A 24,484-nucleotide genomic window follows, 5' to 3' on the forward strand; every position below is an offset into this window, starting at 1 on the left:
GTCTTTTCCATGTCAGTATTATGTTGAGAAGGAAATTCATTTACCTGATTTAATTTTATTTATTTACTATTTGCCTGCTGCAGCTGGAAAAAAAATGGGATGCTCAGAAAAAAGATTAGAAAACCGCTATGTCAAGAAAGTTTTGATAAGCTAGAGAATATGAACCCTGACGCTACGCTGAAAATGTGAAAGTTAAATGTGAAAGTTAAAGTTAATCCTAATTGCCTAAATAAAGCGTTACCCAAGGGAACTGACGTCAAATTAGGCTTTTGGAAATGTAATCAGAAAAACTGATTTTTTTTTTTTTTTTTTTTTTTTTTTTTTATTCTACATTTTCAAGCACATTTTAACTAAAAATCAACCCTAACAGTAACCTTAAGTTTAAACGTTAAAATAAGTTTGCTTTCGTTCATTTTGTTTCTGCTTTATTCCCAAAAAATAGTCCTGGAAAAAATGTATTAGTTGATCAAATCTGCCCTATGAGATCTCCACGATTTGAAACTTAATTTTAAAGAAAACTAAAAACCAACCAACTAAAAATATAAACCCTGTTTGGGAAGTTTTCGCTTCTATTTAGAAGGAAAATTAAGTAAAAAAATTAGGTATTTTGAAATATCTAATAGAAAATCTTAGCTAACCTTGGTCTGAAAGTGTATAATTAAAAAGTAAAGCTCTTTTTTTCTGTATATAAAAATAAGTTGTTAGGAATTTTACAGCTGTGAATTTTTTTTCTGTTTTTTTGTTTATTAAGAAAAGGGAAGAAAATTGATTTTTAGTCACGGATGACCAGTACCTTACACATTGTTTTGATTACCTCCTCGGCATCTCGCTGAGTTCTGCAGCGGTTCTGGCAATGACTCGATGATTTCCGCCAGATGTGTTGAAGCTGGGAAACGTCTAGAACGTGCGTCACGTCGCTCCCAGGGGCCCGTTACTGGAACACACTTTGTTAAAGCAACAATGCATGTTGGCATCTGCAGCGTTATGTGAAGTCGAGCTGAACCGAAGCCCAGAGCCGGTCCATGGCATAAGCAAACTGAGCTGCTGTGCGGTCTGTCTCCACGCCAGCAGGGGGCCCCAGAGTGCTTGATTTTTGTTCTTTATATAAAATACAGATCTCAAAACTTCAAATTTGTGGTGATTTTAATCATGACTAAATTATTAAATCTGCTCTGAATGGCAACTTTTAACTTAAGAAATGTCACTGCTTTTGATTTCTGGTTATTGTATAAACGATAACCATAAATCAAAGGAGGGGGGGGGGGCTGGTAGATGATCAAATCAAATCCTGCTTTGGGCCCCATGCAGCCTTTGTCCGGCTCTGATTGTTGCCAATTTGATGTTCAGTGTCAATTTATTGCTTTAATTTGAGAAAAGTGTTGTTGTTTTTTTTTTTTTTTTTTCTATTTTATCCCAGAATCTGAGTAATGTTCCTACTTGCATTTGTAACGATGACGGGCCTAAAGTTTTTCTGACACTATAACCTTCACTCACGCTCAGTGGATCCAAACTTCCCCGGAAAGGTTTTAGCCGTGCTTCTTGTTTCAGTGTAGTTTTAATGTCATTCCGTTCACTTGGTGTCACCCTCTTCACCCCCACAGACAAATACACACTTCCAACTTCTTCTTTTTTTTTTTTTTTTTTTAAATAAGTTTGGTGCTGATGTTGATCTTTAAAATATCCGTTTGCTAGCAGGACGATTTCACAAAGGGATTCATTAGATCTCAGTATTTTTCACCTTTGTCAGGAGACTTTACGGTGTTTACGTTTGAAGGGGAACAAGCGTGGAGCGTTACCTTACAGGGGAGCATGCCATCATAACCGACATGCAGCACATTTGCCCTTTTTTATTTATTTTTGTTCCTTTTTTTTTTAGTTTTTTGAACCGTAAAGGTTCTCAGACTTTGTGGAAATCCCCCATCATCGAGCCACTGGTTCCATGAACCACCTATGAACAAACTGGCTTCTGTCACCACTTCACGTTGCCAGTTTCCTGGAAATTGGTTTAGGAAAAGTTAAAAAAGGAAATTGAAAACGCAGCTCAAAGACCCCCGACGACAGGGTAGCGTGTGCCAAAGCGTTTGGACACCTGTGGGCATGTCGAACACTGACTATCCATTCCCCCGTTGTGTGGATCCATAAGGTTCTGCTTCTTGACAATACTGGAACAATTCAACTGCTGTACTGTATATTCCACAAATGCTTGTTATTTATTTGTAAGTAATTATTTATTTATTTATTTGGTTTGTGGATTTGAATGCATATTTATGCATACATATACTCTATGCTTCTAAGCCTTAGGTGAAGGCTGTATTGTTACTCGAACTTAGCTAAAATATACTTCTCTGTCCTGAGCCTGTCTCGAGTCTTTTCTTCTTCTTCTGTTTTTGATGGTTCTGACTTTTAGACCCATAAATCTCCCCTAAAACTGATGTGGGATTACAATTAGTCCATTATCAGCTCAACCAGTAGAGGGCGCCAAAGTTGGTGGATTTAAATGTTATTCACGCCAGAGGCGAGTAGCCAGAAATTTAGTAAGAGTAGCACTACTTTTATTTTTTTAGTCAAATCAAAGTAAAAAGTACCAAACCAAGAAATGACTTGAGTTAGAAAGTATTTGGCAAGAGAGCTACTCAAGTACTCAGTAAATATTTGTAAGTGATGTAATATTTAAAAATGTAGTCAGGCAAAAATATTATGTACAAATTAACAACTAACATAAAACATTTACAAACAATAACAATTACTAAGTAACAGATTCAGGCAGAAGAAAAACCTTAATGTTTTTCAACATAAAACCTAGGAAAACCAAGCAGTTAATGTAGATACAATAAGTTAGGACAACGATATCTACGGTTTACTGTGGTTATTTTGCCTGTAAATGGCTCAATGAGCTTAGCAGATATAAAATACCATCAGAACCACCTTTTGTTTGGTTCAGTTTTACCAGACAAACCCAGACTGTGTTGGTGCTCGACCTGTAGAATCAAATATCACTTGAAAAGTACCCGTCTGACAACATGAAGTAGGCTAGAACATGCCGAAAAGCAACACCTCATGCCCCCATCTAAAGAAATTCAAGAACAGACGAAAAGTCACTGACATCTACCTACCAGTCTGCAAAGAGTATAAAGCCATTTTACCTAGAGAGTCCAGATAACCACAGTAAGAACCGTTAAAAGCAAAATAGAAAACACAGAAGAGCACAGATCCTTCTTAGGAGGGGGCCAGTCTGTCAGAATTATTTCAAGTATCAACGGTTCATCCAGGAAGTCGGAGAAGAACCCAGAACAATCTGAAGCTCTACTGGCCTCATTAGCTTCAGTTAAAGTCCTCAGAAAGAGAGGCTGGGTAAAAATGGCCTCCATGGGACCCAAACCAACACAAGGACCCATATTTTACCCAACAACATATTGATGAGGCCAAATATTCTGTGGACTGATGAGACAAAAGTGGAACGTTTCTGGAAGATCTGGTGTAAAACTTTCAGGAAACATCAGCCCTACAGCGAAGCACGGTAGTGGTGGTGTGATGGTCGGGAAATACGTCCCTGTAATTAATGAGAGGAAGACACTTCCTCTGACCTGAGGGTCTAGATCTAGAAGTCCTAGATGGAGGGAAGTATTCGTTTTTGGCTAATTCTGTCTGCAAAATGCAAATAATGGGTTTAAAAAGTGGTTTAAAATCTCCACTCTGATTACAATAAATCAGATAACATTACGTTTAAGTTTTAAAATGTTTATTCTTCATACAAATTCACAAAAAAAAAGCATACAAAATTTTTTACATTAGAAAATATTCCGTTTCCTGATTGTCCTCTGGGTCTGAGTCCTGATCAGGGAGTCCTTTAGTATCTCCTCTGCCTCGGGGAGAAGATGGTGTTGGGGTTGCTGTCTCTTTCCCTCTCCTTCTCTCGCTCCTTCTGGCTGTTCGGGGAAAGCGCCTCCTCCAGCTTCTTCTCGCTCCGGAAGAGATCCCGCCCCGTGCGCAAAATGTGCTCCTCGATTTTCCGGTGCCGCTTCATGTCCGACAACACCTTGTCCAGGCGGGCTTCTCGCTTCACGGAGGAGCGGGCAGAGGAGCCTAGGAGAGAGGAGACGACTGGTCAGTGCATCAAACTCCTTCGTTTTTAGCTTAAAGCGTAGGTTCTCTCTGCTTATTTCACCTGGTGTTCTGCGTCTGTTGAGGAAGGGGTTTTTCGGGGTGCTTTGCATTTGTTCCTCATCAAAGTCGAACTCAGTTGGAGTCGGAGGCCTAGAGAGAAAAAAAGACAGGTAGCCGTTTATCTCCTCAAATGACCCAAAAGTTGCAAGATTTTAACTAGTCTCATTAAAAAAACTAGAAATAAATAAGGGCTTCATCCCACTTTGGACACCACTGCTGTGGTGGAAAGGGTCACGTTAAGTCCTGTGACTTCCTGTTTCCTCTGTTAGCCTGATTTCATGCTCAGGTCTATGTTCTGCAAAAGCTTTTTCCCTGCTGCCATCAGACTGTTAAACTGCTGTTGAACTACCAAACTACCCACAAACTCTGCACAACATTTGCATTTTTTTTGCACATTTTACCATCATTGTAGCTCATATATTCACACATTTGCATTTTTTGCACATTTTTGCATCATTGCAGCTCATATAGCATTAAAAATGCTATTGGACTCCCAGTCTTAAAATTGCACAAACAAATGCATTCATGCACAAATGCCCTTGCACAATCCAATCTCTACATAAATAATGTCTCTTTTTTGTTACATTTCAATTGTTTGTATACTGTATATTTAAAATCTACTGTTTACTTCTAAATCTCTGCCGCACCTAAAACTGTAATTTAACTTCTACTGCGATTTACAAAAGCTGTACGAAACGAAATTTCGTTCTGCTGCTAGCTAGGAAGCCAACTGTGAAACCCCAGAGGACCCTGAGGGATATGTCCCACAGCGCCCCCCTGTGGTCAGCTGATCAGGTGCTCCTGCTGTGATGTTTGGCCTTGTTGATGTTTTAAGGTGCTTTATAAATGAAGTTGTGTGGTGTTTATCCATGCCTGCTGAGCTGGGAGGAAATATAGATTTTTAAATCTCCTCAGCATAGTTGTCATAGTCCAGGGATCAGGAACCTTTACAAACCACAGAGCCATTTTTGCCGTCGGTCCAGCTAAACAAATTTAGTTTAGAGCAGCAAAAGTTACAATCTCTTTGAAACAAGAGCTTGTTTTTATATTATACTATAGGAAATTTGTTTACTTTTTTTTTTAATTAAAGATCAACAGTTTTTATTATTTAACCAACAGTATTTTTATATTTAGGTTTAATACATTTTCTTCAATTGGACATTTGATTTTTATAGCAAATGGCATCAAAATGATGAAAAAGCAAGTCGTTTGCAACCAATTGACAAAAACATACTTCATTTATCTATAGTAAAATATTTTATACACCATTAGTTCCTTTATTTCTGGAAATGTTATGCATGTATTGCAGAACTAAATGCATCATAAAGCTAGCAATTTTGAATTACCTTTACATTTAGAAACATTTACCAATTTCCCCCCCTGCATTTGTGGTCTAGGAGCCAAAGCTGAAGGTGTAAAGAGCCGCAGGTTGCAGACCTCTGTCATAGACTCTTAACTTTTGAAGAAATCTGATTTAGCTGAAAGGTTCAAAACAACTGGACTTCTATTCTGAAGCTGAAGATATTTTGCTTCCCATCCAGGAAGCTTTCTCAATTTAAAATGTCTGGAGCAGCATGGAGTTCCAAGCTTTATAGACCTGCTAACGAGGCCTCGTTAGACCTTAGATTCACCAACAATGGAGAGTTTTTAGGCTCATCGTTTGCCAGGCTCACAGGAGAAATGTGAATTTTTTTTTTTTTTTTTTTTTTTTGATTGATCATGACCTGGATGACTGAGAATCTTCAACCTTTACCTGAAAGGCCTTATGTCTTAAGGAAATTTAGTTTTTGCAGATTTGCTGAAAAGAAGTCAGTAAAGAGGTTACAAGTAGCACTAACTTCCGTTCCCTCTCCAGCCGCTCCCTCTCCTTCGTCGCATCTTCCTCGTCGTCCCTCTCAGGCGAAGGGGTGCGCTCCGGTGTTGGGGGCCTCCTGGGGAGGGGCACAAAGTTCAGCTCCAGCATCTCGCCTTTAGCAAGGGCCTCATAGAGTCTTTTGATCTCAGCCGGAGCGGGCATCCAGTTTTTGGGGTCTTCCATTTCCTCGTCGCTGTACGGGATCTCCCACTCGTCGTCCGCGACCGCAGCCTGCTTCCCCTCGTCGGCGTCGCCTCCGGCGCTGTCCTGGCTCTCGCCCGTCTGCGCCTCTGCTTCAGCTGCATCCGTGTTCTCGTCTGAGAAAATTAAGAGTCGGAAATTGGATGTTACAAACACGTTTTTTTTTTTTTTGCAACATTCATTGTGCAATATGTTAATTCTGCCGTTTTCCTTAACACATCGGATAAGACTCTTAGCCCATTAACTTCAGTTTGATCTTACTTTTTATTTCTTTAATGACTGTATGGAGAATCTTTATCGTCATTATGTAACCATAATAACATTTTGGTGAGACGTGGGCTCAGAATTCCCATTTAACACACAGACGTGCATCAAAGACACCCATGGAAAACGAAGAACGAGCACAGATGGTCCGTCATACGTAATGCGATAATGTGATGGATGGTTTTTCAACACGTTTAATGCAAAATTTAAGTAAAATTCTGCATGGTTTTAAAAAGATTTTGCAAAAAAATGTAAAAGGTGTGTCCTATAATCTTATTCATCACCGTTTACTCTGACAGCCCGAATTAAAACCTGGTGCAACCGGTTGTCTTCATGCTTACATGCAAATACTTTGAGTTTGTTCCGTTACAATGTACTTAGTATACTGTACTAAGGTCTTCATTTGATCTTTTTGTTGATTAATCCCATAAAATTAAAAGTTGCAGGACAAAATGTGGAAAAAGTTGATTAAATCTGAATTATTCTGGAGGCCACTCGGTGTTGTTGCTGCTGATCATGCTTCTCGGTTCTAAAGGAGTTACCTGCTTCATCCTTGGCAGCAGAGTCTTCCTCCTCTCCAGCCGTCACCTCCGTGTCCTGCTGCCCGGCGCCGCCCTGCTCCTCTGTGGCTGCAGCCGCTTTCTCTGAGTCCTTCACCCCCATGGCCTCCATGCCCTCCCTCAGGGCAGAGTCTGCGGCCTCAGCCTGCATCCTCTCAGCTGCTGGAGGGGCGTTCAGAGCCAAAGGTCCGCGTTTAAAAAAAGGAAAGAAACGGGAAAACTGTGCAATCAGAAGAGTTGACTTTTTTGCCCACAACGGCTTATGCCACTTTAGCTGTCTTTCCTGTTTTATAATACAAACACACAATAAAAATCTCACTTTAATGCTGCAGTCTACATGCTAGCTCCAGTCAGGCCTAGCCGCTAGCTCGGTTTAAACATAAATCAATCAAATTACCGTTCAAACGTGTCGCGGATTCGGTCGTGGTTCGGTTAGACGGTGGATAAACGGGTCCCCGGGTTGCTTTCCAAGCGACAGAAATCACCGCATCGCGCCATGAATCTCATCAAGTGCGATAAAGGATTAGACTGAGACATAAACATAGCGCCATTTTGGCTGGAGGCACTGTCCGTGACGACATGTCGTTCGGTTGGACGCAGAAATCCCGCTGATATAACACTAGATGGATGGGCCGCACACTTGGAAAATGGCCGCGACAGGTCGTGGGAATTTCAGTTGGAGATCTGGGCTGAAGTTACGTCATGCGTCGTACGCACAAACGGCGCGGGTATTTTGAGGCAAACGTTTAGCCGGTGCTTTTAAGTCCATTTTCTTTTAAATCAAATACGTATATAATTAAATACGTGTTGTTTTAATTAGAAAAGGTTTTTAATCAGAGTTAGGGCGGAAAAAAGCGAAAAGTGTGTGTGTGAATTCTGATTGGTCGATAAACGAGACGTGAAGTAGGAAGTGATGTACTTTAGGGCAGTGCAGAATGATATAAATGTAAGAAAAGATAGACAAAGGCAAACTGGAATTAGTTAAAGAGACTAAGTAAAGGTAATCTGGATTTAAACAAACATATATATATATATATATGAACTAAACTGAAACCTCGGTAAAAGTATAAACGAAGCAGCCAAAGAATCTGTTCCTAAAGGTTGTGGGAGCAAAAAGAACGACCATGGTATACACAAGTTACATCAGTGATTAAAAAAGAAAAAACAGAATATGGCTTTTAAAATCTGAAAAATATATGTTTCCATAATCTAATAAACTACAAAAGAAAAAAAAGCAGAGGTTAGATAAATCATAAAGAATGCTAAAAGGGATTAGAAAATACTGGGAATCACTGGGTAAACATCATTAGCCCGGGTTTGGTGTACAAAATTCAAAAGAATAATACTCCCCAATAATGAAATATAATAAAAAAAATATTGTAATAGACAAGGAAATCTGAATAATAAGCACATTTGTAAAGGTACAAAGTAAATAACAAAAATGAATAAAAACGAAGACGGTAAACAAAAATCATTACAGAGAAATATCGAAACACTTCAGGGTGAAGATAATGAGGATATAATTATTAATTAGTTTTCTTTGATATAATCAAACAAACCATTAAAATAATCTGGAGAAAACAACCACGGGCAAACATCAAATCAGTCAAATCTGCCTACTGAACAAGTGTAGTGAATAAGAAAATATTGACACATTTGCATAACAAAGTATTTAAGGATGAAAAACTCGTGTAAAGAATCAAGCTTTTTTAAACGGGAAATCTAAAAAAGAATGCTTGTAAAGAATCAAGCTTTTTTTAAACGGGAATTTAAAAAAGAATGTGAAATCATTTCCGATCCATACTCCAGTCCAAAGGGGTGGCGGTAATTCTGTTTAGCAAATTTGTTTGCTTAACAGAAGAAGAAGAGAAATAAGAGGAGCTTTGATTGGTCGTTGGACGTTTCCGGTTTCATAGTTTAAAAAGCGTGTGGCTCGACCGTTACAGAGAAAGGGAGGCGCCTACTGCGTTTTTAAAACTGATGTTTGGAAAGTAACAAACCACCTATCCCAAGAGCGTCTCCTTTAAAACCGGTAAGCGGTGGTCCAACAACTTAGAAACGTCGCTATTTTGTACTTTATTTAGCTGGCAACTTCAGTTTAGTAGAAGAGAAACGGAGGTTTACGTTGACGTTACTGTGTAAGCTGCTGCTAAACTTCGGTTCGGTAACTTAATGGTAATATATATTATATATTCTGTAATTACGAAATGTGCTACATTTACAGTGCCTATATAAGTTTGAATGTACACGTATGTTGAGTTTAGTATTTAGCTTAAAAAAAAAAATCCGCTGCTTCTTGATGTTATCAAGGCCTCTTGTTTGTGGAAGTTTCCAAGATGGCGCAGCGTCTGAACGCACCAGACGGGGGTAGCAAGAAGAACTCCACGGTTCGTGTGGCGGTGCGCCTGAGGCCTTACATGAACAGACAAGATGAAAAAGGCGAAGGGCCGTGTGTCCGAGGCCTGGACTCTCAGAACCTGGAGATAATTAACTGGAGGAATGCGACGGAGACCGTGAAATATCAGTAAGTGTTTTTACTAGAGCCCCCCACGGCACCCCCGGTCTTAGTTTTCATGCATATGATGAGCAAATGGCAGATTAAGATCCGGATTAATAGAAGTAGACGATTTAGGACACTACTACTTTTTCTCATGTGATTTTTATATCAATTTTAAATGTTAAATTATATTGAGCAACATAAACAAAGTAGTAAACATTACCGCTTATAACCACAAGAGGGCGCTCTAGGCCCGTGAAAACTTTATGCTACTCCTGTACCACTTAAAAATAATCGAAACATTAACTTATAGACAACAAAGACCGAACATATGTTTGTATGTTTCATTGTTTCAGTCTTCAGTTAAGCTCGAAGGGTCCAGACCGAGACAGATCCCTGTTTTTGGGCCGTGTGTGAAGCTAACAGCTAGCGCTAGTTTACAGCTGTGTAGTCCGGGCGGGTTACAACTTCACTGATGCGTTTGAGCTTTATGTTGCTGTCAAACATCCGTGTCCTAATGTTATTTTAGCACGGCTACGCTCACGGTCTAATTTCAGCGTAATTTTAATAACTGTCAACGCGTTACGCTGAAAGAACTTTCCAGGTTGGAGTTGGTGGCTTGTTATGCTAATTTATTCCATTCAACTCCCCAGGTATGTTTCATGTTATTGACCCGATTGTGGATGCAGCTGTGGAATGAAATAAATTGCCATACCAGGTTAAATGTCAGTTTTTAGTCTTGGATTGTGTGAAATAATAAATTTCAAAATAAATGACTTTGTGTGTGTGTGTGTGTGTATAAGTCACACTAGACTATTTTTTTTCTCCTCTTAATGACACTTTTTTTTATTTATTTATTTTTTTTACTGTGATTTATATTCCGAAAAATGCTGTATTACCTACAGCTCTCCAAAAAATGGCAGAATAACTGCAGTTGTAAGGCAAAGATGCTGGAAATGAAAAGAAACCATACGACTTGCTCATGAACCGGGTCCAGAATCAGCTGCTGCTCGTCTTCGTCCTCTTAAAAAATCAGCCAGAAGATTTAAAATGTTTACAACAGTATCCCAAAACGTTGAATAAAAATGATCTGGAAACTTGAATCTTAAAATAAAATTTTAAATGGATCATTTTACTTTTTTTTTTTTTTTTTTTTTTTTTTTTTTTAACTTTTTTTTTTTTTTTTATCACAATGAAATGAGAACTAAAGTTGTTTTGTCTTTTTTAGTTTTGATGCTTTTCATGGAGAACAGACATCGCAGCAAGAGGTTTTCCTTTCTTCGGTGAAGCCTATCCTGTCACACATTTTAAACGGACAAAACGCCAGTGTGTTTGCTTATGGGCCAACAGGGGCTGGTATGTTGAATCCTACACTTTATTATACAAAAGTCTGTTTTAGTCAAGTTAGAGGGTATTGTTTTAATGGGAGGCTAAATGGTTTGATAATGTCTTAACTTTAGGCTATTTTTGCCAAGCTGTTTATGTTCTTTCCCAGCGTTTTTTCTCCTAACTCTGCATTCTAAAACAGGCAAGACTCACACCATGTTGGGAACAAGGGAGCAGCCAGGCGTGATCCCCCGAGCAGTACGTGAGGTTTTTAATCTGGTCAACGCTAAGGACGAGGATGAAGGATGGGATTACAGGATTGGCATGTCATATCTGGAAATTTACAATGAAAAGGTATAATTGTCTTTAACACGTCTCTATAATTTTTATCCTGTTAAAACATTCTTAATGTTGACAAATCTCCCACAATGCTGGTATATTTATAGGAAAAAAAAACATTGTTTGTGTATCCCACCAATTAAAAAGTCAAAATTCGAGGAATCTTTTCTTCATTGTGTTCATACATCATTTTTAAATCTATTGTTTGAACGAGAGCTTCCAGAAGAGGAAAAACTCGAGCATTATAACAAACCAAATGTTCCCATTTGAGGCCTATTGCTGCTTGTTAATGTGAAAGGTTTAATAATCATTGGATTATAGTATTGATATAAAGACCTGATGGTGAATACTTGTGACGCATAATGTGGCTGTTTTTTACTTTTGCTGACTGCATTTTTTTTTTTTTTTTGGCTTGGAGAGGAATACAAATTAGAAAAAACATTCATTTAGCTTTTTACATTTAAAAACAACTTCATGAGCTACTTTGAAGTGGAAACAACTTTTAGTTTGTTATAGGATTGGTTTAGGCCCAGTCACTTTCAGATATTTTGAGCTGTGGATGTTGTAAAATGGCTAGGAAAGTGGTCTGAGTCATGGCTTGTAGTGACTGAGCTTTAGGGGTTGGACCAGATTGTCTTTCTCCCCTTTTTTTCCCCCCTGGATTTATGCAGTAGTTCCTGGACTTGAGATGCTCATGTGGTAACCTAAGGCATTCTGGGGGTTGGGTCACTCTTGCAGCACTTTCAGCAGATTTTGTGTGCAGCCTGGGTGTCATGTGTCGTTGTGGCTGAATGAGGCCTGGAAATGGCGATTACTGCATCATTTGGACTGGGACAGCACTGGGATTTCCAATTAAAGGCTGAAACCAACGTAGACTCTATTGTTTTTGTTAATTTGTAGGGGAATACATGCACTGCATTCAATTCTACTCATTAATGACTGATTTCAACTCATTTTCTTTTTGTGCTTTATTGTTAAACCTAAAGATCTCAACTATCTGTCCTCTCAGGTTCTAGATCTTCTGTCACCAAGCTCCCAGGATTTGCCGATCAGAGAGGACAAGGACAAGAATATCCTCATTCCCGGTCTCACCAACACGACAATCTCTTCTTTCTCGGATTTTGACAAACACTTTGTCCCCGCCACCCTCAACCGCACCACAGCGTCTACAAAGTTAAACCAGCGGTCCAGTCGCAGTCACGCCATTCTGCTCATCAAGGTCCGACATTTGATTTATTTGTCACAAAGGTTTTATTTTTTTGGTATTAATGTGAAGTAAGCGTCCTAAAGCATCTTAAACAGGTCGTGGTCTCTGATCAGTAGACCAGGATTTGGTAGCTGGTGCTAAAATCAATTCTCTCCTGCAACAATCCCATTGTCAGCTGCTGTGCCTTTTGGGACTTCTACTGGAGAGATACAAACACTCCGCTTTTGTTTTTCTGTTTTGCATCATGTTTTTTTTTTTTTTTTTTTTTTTTTTTTTTGTGGAATTTAAAGTGCAGGGTTCCAGATGCCAAGAGTTTTTAACACGTTTTCTACACATGCATAATTAATGTGGCAGATTTTCTGTTTCAGGTTCAGACATGGTTTGCAAATAAACTGATAAAATGTATTCTTTGCTTGCAATTTCACCATTTAAGGTTTTATAATAGGGCCAGGTGATGTAGCTTAAAAATCAGATTTAAATGTACCATTACAATTAATACCCCCCTCCCTTTTTGTTTCACAAAAAAATACAGAAATGCTTAAAACTATTTTATGTCCAGAATATCTTCTGGAAGTTGACCTGCAACTAAATAAATCTGTGAAACATGCTGGTAAAACAACAAAAATATAACAATGTTTGCTGCTAAACAATGAGCTAAGAACAAAATTCACTTATGTAAATTAAAATGAGTAAATTAAAGTGCCTCTTTTATGATAACGTTTCCTCTTTACAATATATTTCCCTAAATATATATTCAGCATTCAAGGGGTTCACTAACAAAATAAAATCTTTTTTTTTCTTCCAAATATTATCTTAAAAAATTGTAAATTTGACTTAATTAAATTGATTTATCACCCAGCCATACTTTATATGAAAAAAATCAATTTGATATCAAACTGTTTAATAGTGATTTTAGCTTTGCTTATCAATAAAAGGTCCTTTTAAGTCAGATCTGACTTCCTACTAAAGCGTTCTTTAAACAGCTTATCATTGGAAATGCTTCCCAAACACTTTACAAGCAAATCCTTTGAAATTATATTCTAACATGACTATTAATCCAGGTAATCAAAATTTGATTAAAAAGCTTCTCAGGCTTTTATTCAGGACCACCTGTTAACTCCAGTCAGCTGCAGTCCTACTAGGGCTGAACGATTTTGGAAAATCTAATTGCGATTTATTTTCTTAATATTGCATTTTTTTTTTTTTTTTTTTGGTTTTTCCCAGTTTAATTTATCATGTCTTTTTAAACATATACAAACAACAAATCATTTTGTTTCCTCGCTGTGCAGATTAGTTGCTAAAAGACCCGCAGCATCTAAACTCGGAGCAGAAATGATTGCGTTCTGCCTACAATATATTTCAACCAAAATTACAATATTGACTTTTCTCTGCATTAACCAACAAAAATGGCGTCTAAATAAAGATGTTTGTAAACTAGGACTATTTAAAACAAGAACTTTTAATGTTTCTATTAATCAGAATATTATTCAAGAGAACAGCTTTTAGTTGATTTGGACATCAATCCTTGTTGAACATAAAGTGCAACCAACAAACAAGTCTATGTATTAAACTGATTGACCTGTACTTAATGCTATGTATGATTATACAAACTCTAATACAAGTAATAAAATTAGATTATCTCACTGCTGCAACTGTCTTCCCTTCCATGTGGAGGCAAACCCACTTTAAACATTTTACCAACACCTAATGGACGCGTCTAATACCCTAATTGTTACATAGCCAAAAATTGCAGACTCTGCGATTTGGAAATTGTGTTTTATTTATTTTTTTTCGCGATTATATTGAAAATACAATTAATTGTTCAGCCCCAAGTCCTACAGTGTCTCATGACATAAAGTCCCCCTTTTTTATTAATTCTTCTGGTCCAACCTTCATAATTCTGCTTTTTTTTTTAAAAATCCGTATCTTCTCCATCCAGGTTGTTCGGACTCAGCGGACCGTACCCCACCGCCAGCAGACGGGCAAACTGTACTTGGTGGACCTGGCTGGCTCTGAGGACAACCGGCGCACCGGTAACCAGGGGATCCGTCTGAAGGAGAGCGGCGCCATCAACCTGTCTCTGTTCGCCCTCAGCAAAGTGGTCGACGCCCTCAACTCTGCCACGGCCGGCCGTGTCCCCTACAGAGACAGTAAACTGACGCGCCTGCTTCAGGACTCCCTGGGCGGCTCGGCCCACTCCGTCATGATCACAAACATTGCGCCGGAGTATAAATATTATTTTGACACCTTCACCGCGCTGAACTTTGCTGCCAAATCTAAGCTGGTGGTGAACAAGCCCTTCACAAGAGAAACTGTGGCCGTACCTGTGCTGCCAGGTGAGTTGGCGATGGGAGGGTGACTCCAGGGGTTTTTTGAGTTGACTAAAACTTTCATCTAAAGGCCACTAGAGGGCAGTCTGTTCCATTCCAGCAGATTATGGCGCAGAATGAGCCAGTTTTCAGTAATTTCTGGGTTTTCTTTTAACGCATGTCTTGTTTAGTTTCCCCTGCCTTCTAAATGCTTTATTTAGAAACCGGCCGCCATTTTCTTTGATTGAGGCTCTGCATTGAAGCCCTGACTGCACCCGTCTTTGCCCCGCTGAATCCTAAAGCCTGTCCAGCCAGTGCCCTGAATACTAAGCTGTTAATTTGCCCTCTGCCTCCAGCGAAGCGGCCCAGAGAGGAGCACGAAGGAGGAGGTTCTGGCACGGCGCCACACAAGAAGAAGCAGAAAGATAAGAAATCTGAGCTGGACGGCTCTGTGTCCTCAGCACATTACCACAGGTTAATATTTCTAGGCCTGGTTTTTATTTTATTCATTCCCCAGAAGTGTAATTGTCAAATGTGGCTTAACAGCAGAATGAGCTAAACTCACCGCCGCTCTACCATCTGTTATCCGTCCTGGCCACGTGATTCATACATGACCCTTTTTTTTGACTTATCATTGTCCTCCTGTAGTTATTTATTTATCCTCCTTTCTGGACTTTCAGTTTGTCAGAACAGTCGGTGGTGGACCGACTGATAGCCCTGGAGAAGATGATCATGTCCTGCCGGGACAAAGACGAGCAGAGCGTTCTCAGAGATCTGGCCCGCTCACGCAAAGAGATCCAGGTGACGTAACGTAGGACTTCTCTGGGCTTAATCTCTGAAATGAACAATTTTTCACATCCTGTTCTCCAGACACTAAAAATAAGGCAAGGCAAATTTATTTATATAGCACAATTCAGTAGAGAGACAATGCAAAGTGCTTTACATGATTAAAATATAGGAAAATAAAACAGAATAAAAGCAAGTAGGAATAATAAGGTTCAGACATAAAACCCCAGAGACTTCTGTTGTAGAAATCTAACTTTGTAAGAGTCTCTTACGTTTGGATAAGGGCTGTTTTGGGTCTTAGTCTTACCTTTTGATTATTATAGGGGGGGTGGGGGGGCAGCGCAGATCAAAGGGGTTGCTAATGCTAGCGTAGCATTTTGTTTTTGTCTCTCTGGACAACACTTCTGTTAATCTGGTCTCTAGGCCCGCCTGTGTGAAGGAGTTTAATTTGGGTTAACTATAAAAGGTCAGGAGTCATCGCCAAAGCTTAGAAAGCTTTAATTTGGATGGACAAAACCCCTTCTGAACAACTTTAAGCTTAAAAGAGAAGTATAAGCTGTCAGGAAGTTGTTTTTGTATTGATAACTACATTTATGAAAGCCTTTGCTGAATAGAACTTTTTTTTTTTAGGAAATCTGTTTTTAAAAGGGGTCCGAATCTTAGTTTCATTAATAAGACCCAAAAATCTGATCAGTGTTTCTGGGTGGTTTATATAAAAGTCGTAAATTTCAGGCTTTACAGGATTAGGAAGTTGTCCAGATTTAATTTTTTTTTTTTTTTCAAACGCGTCTTAATTAATTACAGTTGGGTCTTAAATGTGTTTAATTCACTGTTTGGTCTACCCAACTTTTTTATTTTTTTAATAATGTGCATCATGGTCACATAACCCAGCAGAAACAAAAATTACAACATGAAAATTAACATCAGTTCTTTATCAGCTCAGTTTTACTTATAATGATGATGTTGATGTAAATCGTGCGTCGCTAAACTAGATAAGATTTGTGCTGAAAACTTCTACCAGAAGGACTCTTGTTACCAGACTGACTTTCTTTGTCGTTCTTTCTTATAAAATACAACCTCTGTCACAACTGAGAGCATTTTAAGTTGTTTTTACCTCACAAAATGCATTTTTATCACTGAAGGTTTTCAGTGCAGGAGGATCCAATTTGAAAAAGATTAAAAACCAGATCACGGTTTTGCCATTCAGACGCTGACTTCCTCGTTGCAGGAGCTGAAGGAGAAGCAGAAAGAGTTTGAAAGAACGACGGCGCGCCTCAGCGAGCGGGCGAAGGAAAACTCTACGGAGCTCCCTGCGTTTAAGAACAGCGTGGCGCCGCTGCAGAGGAACGTTACAAACCCCAACAAGCAGCGGGCCGTGGTCCAACCTCTACAAGGTCACACCCTCAGAAGGAGCTAAACGTGACAAATTGGCCGTAACCTCTGCTGTTCATGTTTCCACTAAGTTGTTTTGGCTCAGATTTTTGGTCACGTTGAGTTGCAAGAAGTATCGATGAGGTGCAATGTGATACAGGAGGTCCGGCTACTATTCTGTGGCCGGTAATGGCTCAGATGACGATGAAGAGGGTGGGGGGGGGGGATCGTTTTTACCCTCCTCAGCATCACAAAGTGCAGCCCTCCTGTTTTTCCAAGTGTTTGTCATCATGTTAAGGGGGAATTGTGACCTAAAACTTAGTGAAACTGTAGCATTTGTGTCTTTAAAGTACTCAACTATAACTTTTTTTTTTTCTGTCTCTCCTCCTTCAGTGTGCAATCTCCAACCTCCTCAGCTGCTTGCAGTCAGCAAACAGTCGGTCTGCGTCAAAGAGAAGAAGAAGAAGCTGTCAGACCTGGTTGAGGTCAGCATCTGCAGAGTAGCACGCACCACATTCTAGCTGATGCAGGGCATTTTTTATTGTCTACCCCACACTAGGGCTGAACAATTTTAGAAAATAATCTAATTGCAATTTTTTTTCTTTTCTTAATATTGCAATTTAATGCGTATTTTTTTTTTTTTTTACCCAGTGTAATTTATCATGTCTTTTTAAACGTATACAAACAATAAATCAACTTGTTTCCTCGCTGTGCAGATTAGTTGCTAAAAGACCCACAGCATCTAAACTCAGAGCAGTAATGATTGCGTTCTGCCTACGATATATTTCAACCAAAATTGCAATTTTGACTTTTCTCTGCATTAACCACAAGCAACAAAAATGGCCTCTAAATAAAGATGTTTGTAAACAAGGACTATTTAAAACAATAATTTTTAATGTTTCTATTAATCAGAATATTGTTCAAGAGAACAGCTTTTAATTGATTTGGACATCAATCCTTGTTGAACATAAAGTGCAACCAACAAGTAAGTCTATGTATTAAACTGATTGACCTGTACTTAATGCTATGTATGATTATATAAACTCTAAAACAAGTAATAAATTAGATTATCTCACTGCTGCAACTGTCTTCCCTTCCATATGGAGGCAAACCCACTTTAAACATTTTACCAACACCTAATGGACGTGTCTAATTCACTAATTGTTACATAGCCAAAAATTGCAGACTCTGCGATTTGGAAACTGCGTTTTTTTTAAATCGCAATTATATTGAAAATGCGATTAATTGTTCAGCCCTACTCCACACACTCTGCAGCCTCTGGGGTTTTTGGGTTAACCGTCTCTCCCTCTGAATCGTCACAGATGAGTAAGTGTTCACGGTTGGGCTTAGTGTGCGTATTATGACCTGGGATCTGTTTCTTGTCTGTGCCAGCCCCCGGATGGAAAGGAGAACATGGAGAACCCCTGGGGGTCCCAGCTGGAGGAAGCGGTGCTGGATCAGTCCAAACAGAAAATCCTGCACATTCTGAACACGGGCAGCTTCAAAGAGCTGAAGGGGCTGCAGCAGATCGGCGACAAAAAGGCCAAACTCATTCTGGGCTGGAGGGAGATCCACGGGCATTTCACAAAGGTTTGAGGGAACAAAGATGGAGTTTTATTTAAAATGTTGACCAGGTCTTAGTAACCCTTTATGTTTTGCAGCTGGAAGAGCTGATAAAGGTGGAGGGGATGACTCAGAAGAGATTCTCTTCCTTCATGAAGGCAAGTTTGTGACATCGTTGGTATTTCAGACAGCTGCGCCACAACTTTCTCATTATTTATACATCAAAGACGGCCGCGGTAACAGATGACTCACACTGATCCGTAAACACTTAAATGACGTCGCTCCAGCAGCACGTCTCAGTGCTTTATGCTCTTCATGAACAGATGAATCCCTAATTTTAATCAAGCTGTGACTTTTTTTTTTTACCATTTATAAGGAGACGGACTCACCTTGAAACGAGTCTCATTAGTGAGCGACAAGAAGCCAATATTTAAAGTCTCTAGAGCTCATCTGTAAGTTGGTGGTAAAGATTTTTAATAAAAAGCTTCCCAGCATTATCAGAAAAGAATAAAGTATGCAGCGTATGACTAAAAGTATTCACTCCTTCACACATGAACCTTTAATCCACTGGGTTCAACATGACGTTGGGCCGCTCTCTTCTTAAGAGCTGGTCCATGACGTTCTGAGGCGTTTCTGGGAATTTTCTCTGTTCCTCCAGAATCACATTTGTGAGGTCAGACCCTGATGCTGGACGGGAAGGTCCGGATTCTCATTTATCCTAAAGGCGTTCTGTCAGGTTGACGCCAGAGCTGTTCTTCCCCCAAATTCACCTTTCTGTGTGCGCTGATGCTCAGTCATGTTGGATCAAGCTGTTCCCACAAAGGCTGCTTCCTTCAGGTGTTTCTGGCTGCAGTCTTTGTCTAAAGTGATCAAACACTTAAGAGCTTAATTAAATTACCTCATTAAAATTCCCCACATTTAACGGACAGTGTGATGACGAGTTGTAAAGTACATTTCAACAGGAATGAAAGCTTTCGCTTACCTGACTCCGCCAGATAGATTTGCTCCGCATATCCATCTGGAAACCTTCCGTTGAAGTAATTTTGGGAAGGGGCGAAAATACTGGTTAGCTGATTGGCCTATGTTGGTGATAGACAGGCCAAATGAACCAATCAGATTCGTCGTCGCTCTGTTACGAGCGACGACGAAAACACAACCACAAGCCAAGCTACTCTTGCTGCTGCAGGTAAAGGCTCGTTAGCTCAGCAAAGAAATACTCTGTAATTCCGATAAAACTTGCTCGATAGCCGCGCTAACGCTAGTTTCATCGGCTGAAACCGCCATGTTGTTTAGACTGAACTGTCGCGCTTCTCGTTGCGTCACACCTCAACCCGCCTCAAAGCCAACGCTGATTGGACGTTCGTTTGGTGAACGGCTCCAAATTTTCTTTAACGGAGAGTAGCCAGACTGATCTGCGAGTGAAACCTTGAAAGCTCGCGAGATCAGGATGGTCTCACGAGGCTAGAGGTTTCGCTGCAATTGGTTACGAAGCAACTTTTTTTAAAGTTAGTAACATTTGTCTCCAAATACTTATTGTAGCCATTTAAGGCATGGTAAATTTATTTATATAGCACAATTCAGTACAGGGACAATGCAAAGTGCTTTACATGATTAAAATATAGCAAATTAAAACAGAATAAAAGCAAGTAGGAATAAAATGTAGATAGAAAATAGAACAAAAAAGTGGTGATTCAGTTAACTAGAACAGTTGAAGGCAATCTTAAACAAATGTGTTTTTAATCTTGATTTAAAGGAACTCAGGCCTTCAGCACTTTTACAGTTTTCTGGGAGTTTGTTCCAGATCAGTGGAGCATAGGAACTAAATGCTGCTTCTCCATGTCTGGTTCTGGTTCTGGTTCTGCAGAGCAGGCTGGAGCCAGAAGACCTGAGTGGTCTGGAGGGTTGATGCCCTGATAACAAGTCTGTGATGTATTTAGGTGCTAATTCAGGGATTTATAGACTAACAGAAGGATTTTAAAGTCTGTTCTCTGAGATCCAGGGAGCCATGGAAGGACTTCAGAACCGGGTCCATGTTCTCTATGTTCTTAGTCTTAGTGAGGACTTCAGAACCGGGTCCATGTTCTCTACGTTCTTAGTCTTAGTGAGGACTTCAGAACCGGGTCCATGTTCTCTACGTTCTTAGTCTTAGTGAGGACTTCAGAACCGGGTCCATGTTCTCTACGTTCTTAGTCTTAGTGGAAGGACTTTAGAACCGAGTCCATGTTCTCTACGTTCTTAGTCTTAGTGAGGACTTCAGAACCGGGTCCATGTTCTCTACGTTCTTAGTCTTAGTGAGAACTTCAGAGCCGGGTCCATGTTCTCTACGTTCTTAGTCATAGTGAGGACTTCAGAACCTGGTCCATGTTCTCTACGTTCTTAGTCTTAGTGGAAGGACTTCAGAACCGGGTCCATGTTCTCTACGTTCTTAGTCTTAGTGAGGACTTCAGAACTGGGTCCATGTTCTCTACGTTCTTAGTCTTAATGGAAGGACTTCAGAACCGGGTCCATGTTCTCCATGTTCTTAGTCTTAGTGGAAGGACTTCAGAACCGGGTCCATGTTCTCTACGTTCTTAGTCTTAGTGAGGACTTCAGAACCGGGTCCATGTTCTCTACGTTCTTAGTCTTAGTGGAAGGACTTCAGAACCGGGTCCATGTTCTCTATGTTCTTAGTCTTAGTGGAAGGACTTCAGAACCGGGTCCATGTTCTCTACGTTCTTAGTCTTAGTGGAAGTACTTCAGAACCGGATCCATGTTCTCTACGTTCTTAGTCTTAGTGAGGACTTCAGAACCGGGTCCATGTTCTCTACGTTCTTAGTCTTAGTGGAAGGACTTCAGAACCGGGTCCATGTTCTCTACGTTCTTAGTCTTAGTGAGGACTTCAGAACCGGGTCCATGTTCTCTACGTTCTTAGTCTTAGTGAGGACTTCAGAACCGGGTCCATGTTCTCTACGTTCTTAGTCTTAGTGAGGACTTCAGAACCGGGTCCATGTTCTCTACGTTCTTAGTCTTAGTGAGGACTTCAGAACCGGGTCCATGTTCTCTACGTTCTTAGTCTTAGTGAGGACTTCAGAACCAGGTCCATGTTCTCTACGTTCTTAGTCTTAGTGGAAGGACTTCAGAACCGGGTCCATGTTCTCTACTTTTTTAGTCTTAGTGAGGACTTCAGAACTGGGTCCATGTTCTCTACGTTCTTAGTCTTAATGGAAGGACTTCAGAACCGGGTCCATGTTCTCTACGTTCTTAGTCTTAATGGAAGGACTTCAGAACCGGGTCCATGTTCTCTACGTTCTTAGTCTTAGTGAGGACTTCAGAACTGGGTCCATGTTCTCTACGTTCTTAGTCTTAATGGAAGGACTTCAGAACCGGGTCCATGTTCTCTACGTTCTTAGTCTTAGTGAGGACTTCAGAACCGGGTCCATGTTCTCTACGTTCTTAGTCTTAGTGAGGACTTCAGAACCGGGTCCATGTTCTCTACGTTCTTAGTCTTAGTGAGGACTTCAGAACCGGGTCCATGTTCTCTACGTTCTTAGTCTTAGTGAGGACTTCAGAACCGGGTCCATGTTCTCTACGTTCTTAGTCTTAGTGAGGACTTCAGAACCGGGTCCATGTTCTCTACGTTCTTAGTCTTAGTGAGGACTTCAGAACCGGGTCCATGTTCTCTACGTTCTTAGTCTTAATGGAAGGACTTCAGAACCGGGTCCATGTTCTCTACGTTCTTAGTCTTAGTGAGGACTTCAGAACTGGGTCCATGTTCTCTACGTTCTTAGTCTTAATGGAAGGACTTCAGAACCGGGTCCATGTTCTCTACGTTCTTAGTCTTAGTGGAAGGACTTCAGAACCGGGTCCATGTTCTCTACGTTCTTAGTCTTAGTGAGGACTTCAGAACCGGGTCCATGTTCTCTATGTTCTTAGTCTTAGTGGAAGGACTTCAGAACCGGGTCCATGTTCTCTACGTTCTTAGTCTTAGTGGAAGGACTTCAGAACCGGGTCCATGTTCTCTATGTTCTTAGTCTTAGTGGAAGGACTTCAGAACCGGGTCCATGTTCTCTACGTTCTTAGTCTTAGTGGAAGTACTTCAGAACCGGGTCCATGTTCTCTACGTTCTTAGTCTTAGTGGAAGGACTTCAGAACCGGGTCCATGTTCTCTACGTTCTTAGTCTTAGTGAGGACTACAGAACCGGGTCCATGTTCTCTACGTTCTTAGTCTTAGTGGAAGGACTTCAGAACCGGGTCCATGTTCTCTACGTTCTTAGTCTTAGTGAGGACTTCAGAACCGGGTCCATGTTCTCTACGTTCTTAGTGAGGACTTCAGAACCCGGTCCATGTTCTCTACGTTCTTAGTCTTAGTGAAGAAGCGGGCAGCAGTGTTCTGATCCACTTTTTAGGCAGACCTGTGAAAACGGTTATGTTGTCCGTCTGCTTCGTCTATTCCTGCCAGTATCTTGGAGCGCTCCATCCTGATTGGCCGGCCTTCGTTAATCCTCGTTGGAGCTGATTGTTTGCTTAAGATGTTTCTCTCAGCCGTCCGACATGACTGGTTGCTGTGACCGCAGCTGGAGGGTGTTTACGCTCTGCATGACCCGATGGAGTCCTGCTCTGCATCTTTATCAAGTGATAAAACCAGGCCACGCTGCAGAGGTTACACACAGGCATTTTTAGGGAGAATATAAACTTACATCTTTATATTGTCTCAATTTCAGGCTTTTATTAAAGTTCCAACATCCCCAGATATACCCTACAATAGAGAAACTCACACTGTTTGAATATAGATTTTGATTTATTGCATGTTTCTGCTGCTGGAATAGACTTGTTGGATATTCAGCGCATAAAAAGAAGCTGTTTTTTAAAGTCTGCCAAAGTAATATTGTAAATCAAATATTTTTTATGGATGGTGGCTGTTACCTGTAGCTTTGGGCCAAATATTGGCAACAAGGTGAATCTTTTTGTGGAGCCGCCCAACTTTCAATTTACTGCACATGAAAACGTATTATTCCAGTGGGGAATGATTATTGCATTCAAGTAATATTTTTTTTTTAAATGCTTATTAATAACGATGCGGTTTGAATTTGGAGTCGGTGGTACAAACTGCAGATGGGACACAGATTACTCTATTTGGGGTGAAGGGCTGAGAGATTTGAAGGAAAACAGTCAAATTGGAACAAATGCAAGAAACCGACTAGTCAGCTGCGTATTATCTAGTTATCTTGTAATTTCTGGTTGATATTGTAGATTTACTGCTACGTTTATTGTAGATGTCGCTGAATGACGACCCAGAGAATCACCAGACTGAAACACTTGAAGTCTGTTTTTAAAATTAGATTTCCTGTTTGCTCTCAACCATCATGGTTCTGTTTTTTTTTTTTTTAAACCTGCAGAGACATTAGTAAAGTCTCTATCTCTGAAAGTTTGTGATGTTCTAATATTAATACAGCGTTGGTTTCAACACATTTACACAATGATCACAATTTGACTTTGATATTTGTTTCTTCTACCTCCCCAGTTTTGTTTTTAACTCTTATTTTAGTATTTAAAACACCAGGGTTTGCAAATAACTGCACAAATTAAATGTTATAAATCAGTACCCAAGTAACTTTTGTACCAATATAAGATGACTCTGTCATTGAGCTTAAAGTAGTTTTGGCTTTTAACTCATCTGATGTGGCTTAACGTTCTCCTCTTCTCTCTTGCAGGCAAACATCCTGAGTGCTGTGGGAAAATGATTTTTGTTTTTTATTTTTGTGCCAAGTTGGGGACAGCCACTTTATTTTTGCTTGTTATTGTAATATTTTTGTAGTAACATCTTTTTTCCTGCTGGTAGCACACAAGTCTTTGTGTATTTTTTTAAATAAACCTCACCTGAACACAGGATGTGTGTATTTATTTCATAAGGGTAATAAATGTGATGCTGGTCTATTCTTCTCCCTGTACCGCTTACATCTCTGGGAATGCGGTTAATTTAGGGGCTGATGCAGCATTAGTGGGGGGGAAAACATTAGATATTGCACTTTTTTTCCTGCCTTTCTCGGGTTTGAGGAGAGGATG

At 40.0% G+C, this 24,484-nt stretch overlaps 2 protein-coding genes across 4 annotated transcripts; one reads left to right on the top strand and one right to left on the bottom strand.

Annotated features, from left to right (window-relative positions):
* Positions 1 to 3,717: 3,717 nt before the first annotated feature.
* pagr1 (PAXIP1 associated glutamate-rich protein 1) lies at positions 3,718 to 7,631 on the bottom strand. Of its 2 annotated transcripts, none has more exons than XM_021310542.2 (5): positions 7,442 to 7,631; positions 7,027 to 7,203; positions 6,003 to 6,336; positions 4,166 to 4,254; positions 3,718 to 4,083 (listed from the first exon to the last, which is right to left on the bottom strand). In XM_021310542.2, exons 2-5 carry the CDS (start codon positions 7,193 to 7,195, stop codon positions 3,848 to 3,850), a joined length of 828 nt encoding a protein of 275 aa, XP_021166217.2. In that variant the 5' UTR covers positions 7,196 to 7,203; positions 7,442 to 7,631; the 3' UTR covers positions 3,718 to 3,847. The 2 variants fall into 2 exon arrangements, with proteins under 2 accessions (XP_021166217.2, XP_012707858.2); XM_012852404.3 differs by having other exon boundaries at positions 7,027 to 7,206.
* Positions 7,632 to 8,951: 1,320 nt separating this feature from the next.
* On the top strand, positions 8,952 to 24,308 carry kif22 (kinesin family member 22). 2 transcript variants are annotated; one of them, XM_012852403.3, is made up of 13 exons: positions 8,952 to 9,076; positions 9,355 to 9,568; positions 10,770 to 10,897; positions 11,070 to 11,221; positions 12,216 to 12,425; positions 14,353 to 14,749; positions 15,079 to 15,196; positions 15,403 to 15,523; positions 16,737 to 16,902; positions 17,273 to 17,364; positions 18,272 to 18,469; positions 18,541 to 18,600; positions 24,133 to 24,308. In XM_012852403.3, the coding sequence occupies exons 2-13, from the start codon at positions 9,381 to 9,383 to the stop codon at positions 24,160 to 24,162; spliced, it is 1,860 nt and encodes a 619-aa protein (XP_012707857.2). In that variant the 5' UTR covers positions 8,952 to 9,076; positions 9,355 to 9,380; the 3' UTR covers positions 24,163 to 24,308. The 2 variants fall into 2 exon arrangements, with proteins under 2 accessions (XP_012707857.2, XP_012707856.2); XM_012852402.3 differs by having other exon boundaries at positions 9,373 to 9,568.
* The last annotated feature ends 176 nt before the right edge of the window (positions 24,309 to 24,484 follow it).

The sequence above is a fragment of the Fundulus heteroclitus genome, chromosome 10 (assembly GCF_011125445.2).
Source record: "Fundulus heteroclitus isolate FHET01 chromosome 10, MU-UCD_Fhet_4.1, whole genome shotgun sequence".
In the NCBI taxonomy this organism is placed as follows: Eukaryota; Metazoa; Chordata; class Actinopteri; order Cyprinodontiformes; family Fundulidae; genus Fundulus; species Fundulus heteroclitus.

Bases quoted from the DNA above. Each gene is read 5' to 3' on its own strand.
- kif22 (XM_012852403.3), top strand. From the start codon at position 9,381: ATGGCGCAGCGTCTGAACGCACCAGACGGGGGTAGCAAGAAGAACTCC. The intron at 15,197-15,402 runs GTTAATATTTCT...CTGGACTTTCAG, and splicing joins TCCTCAGCACATTACCACAG to TTTGTCAGAACAGTCGGTGG. The intron at 15,524-16,736 runs GTGACGTAACGT...TCCTCGTTGCAG, and splicing joins GCTCACGCAAAGAGATCCAG to GAGCTGAAGGAGAAGCAGAA.
- pagr1 (XM_021310542.2), bottom strand. From the start codon at position 7,195: ATGCAGGCTGAGGCCGCAGACTCTGCCCTGAGGGAGGGCATGGAGGCC. The intron at 4,255-6,002 runs GTTAGTGCTACT...TTTTCTCTCTAG, and splicing joins CGGCTGGAGAGGGAACGGAA to GCCTCCGACTCCAACTGAGT. The intron at 4,084-4,165 runs GTGAAATAAGCA...CCTCTCTCCTAG, and splicing joins CAACAGACGCAGAACACCAG to GCTCCTCTGCCCGCTCCTCC.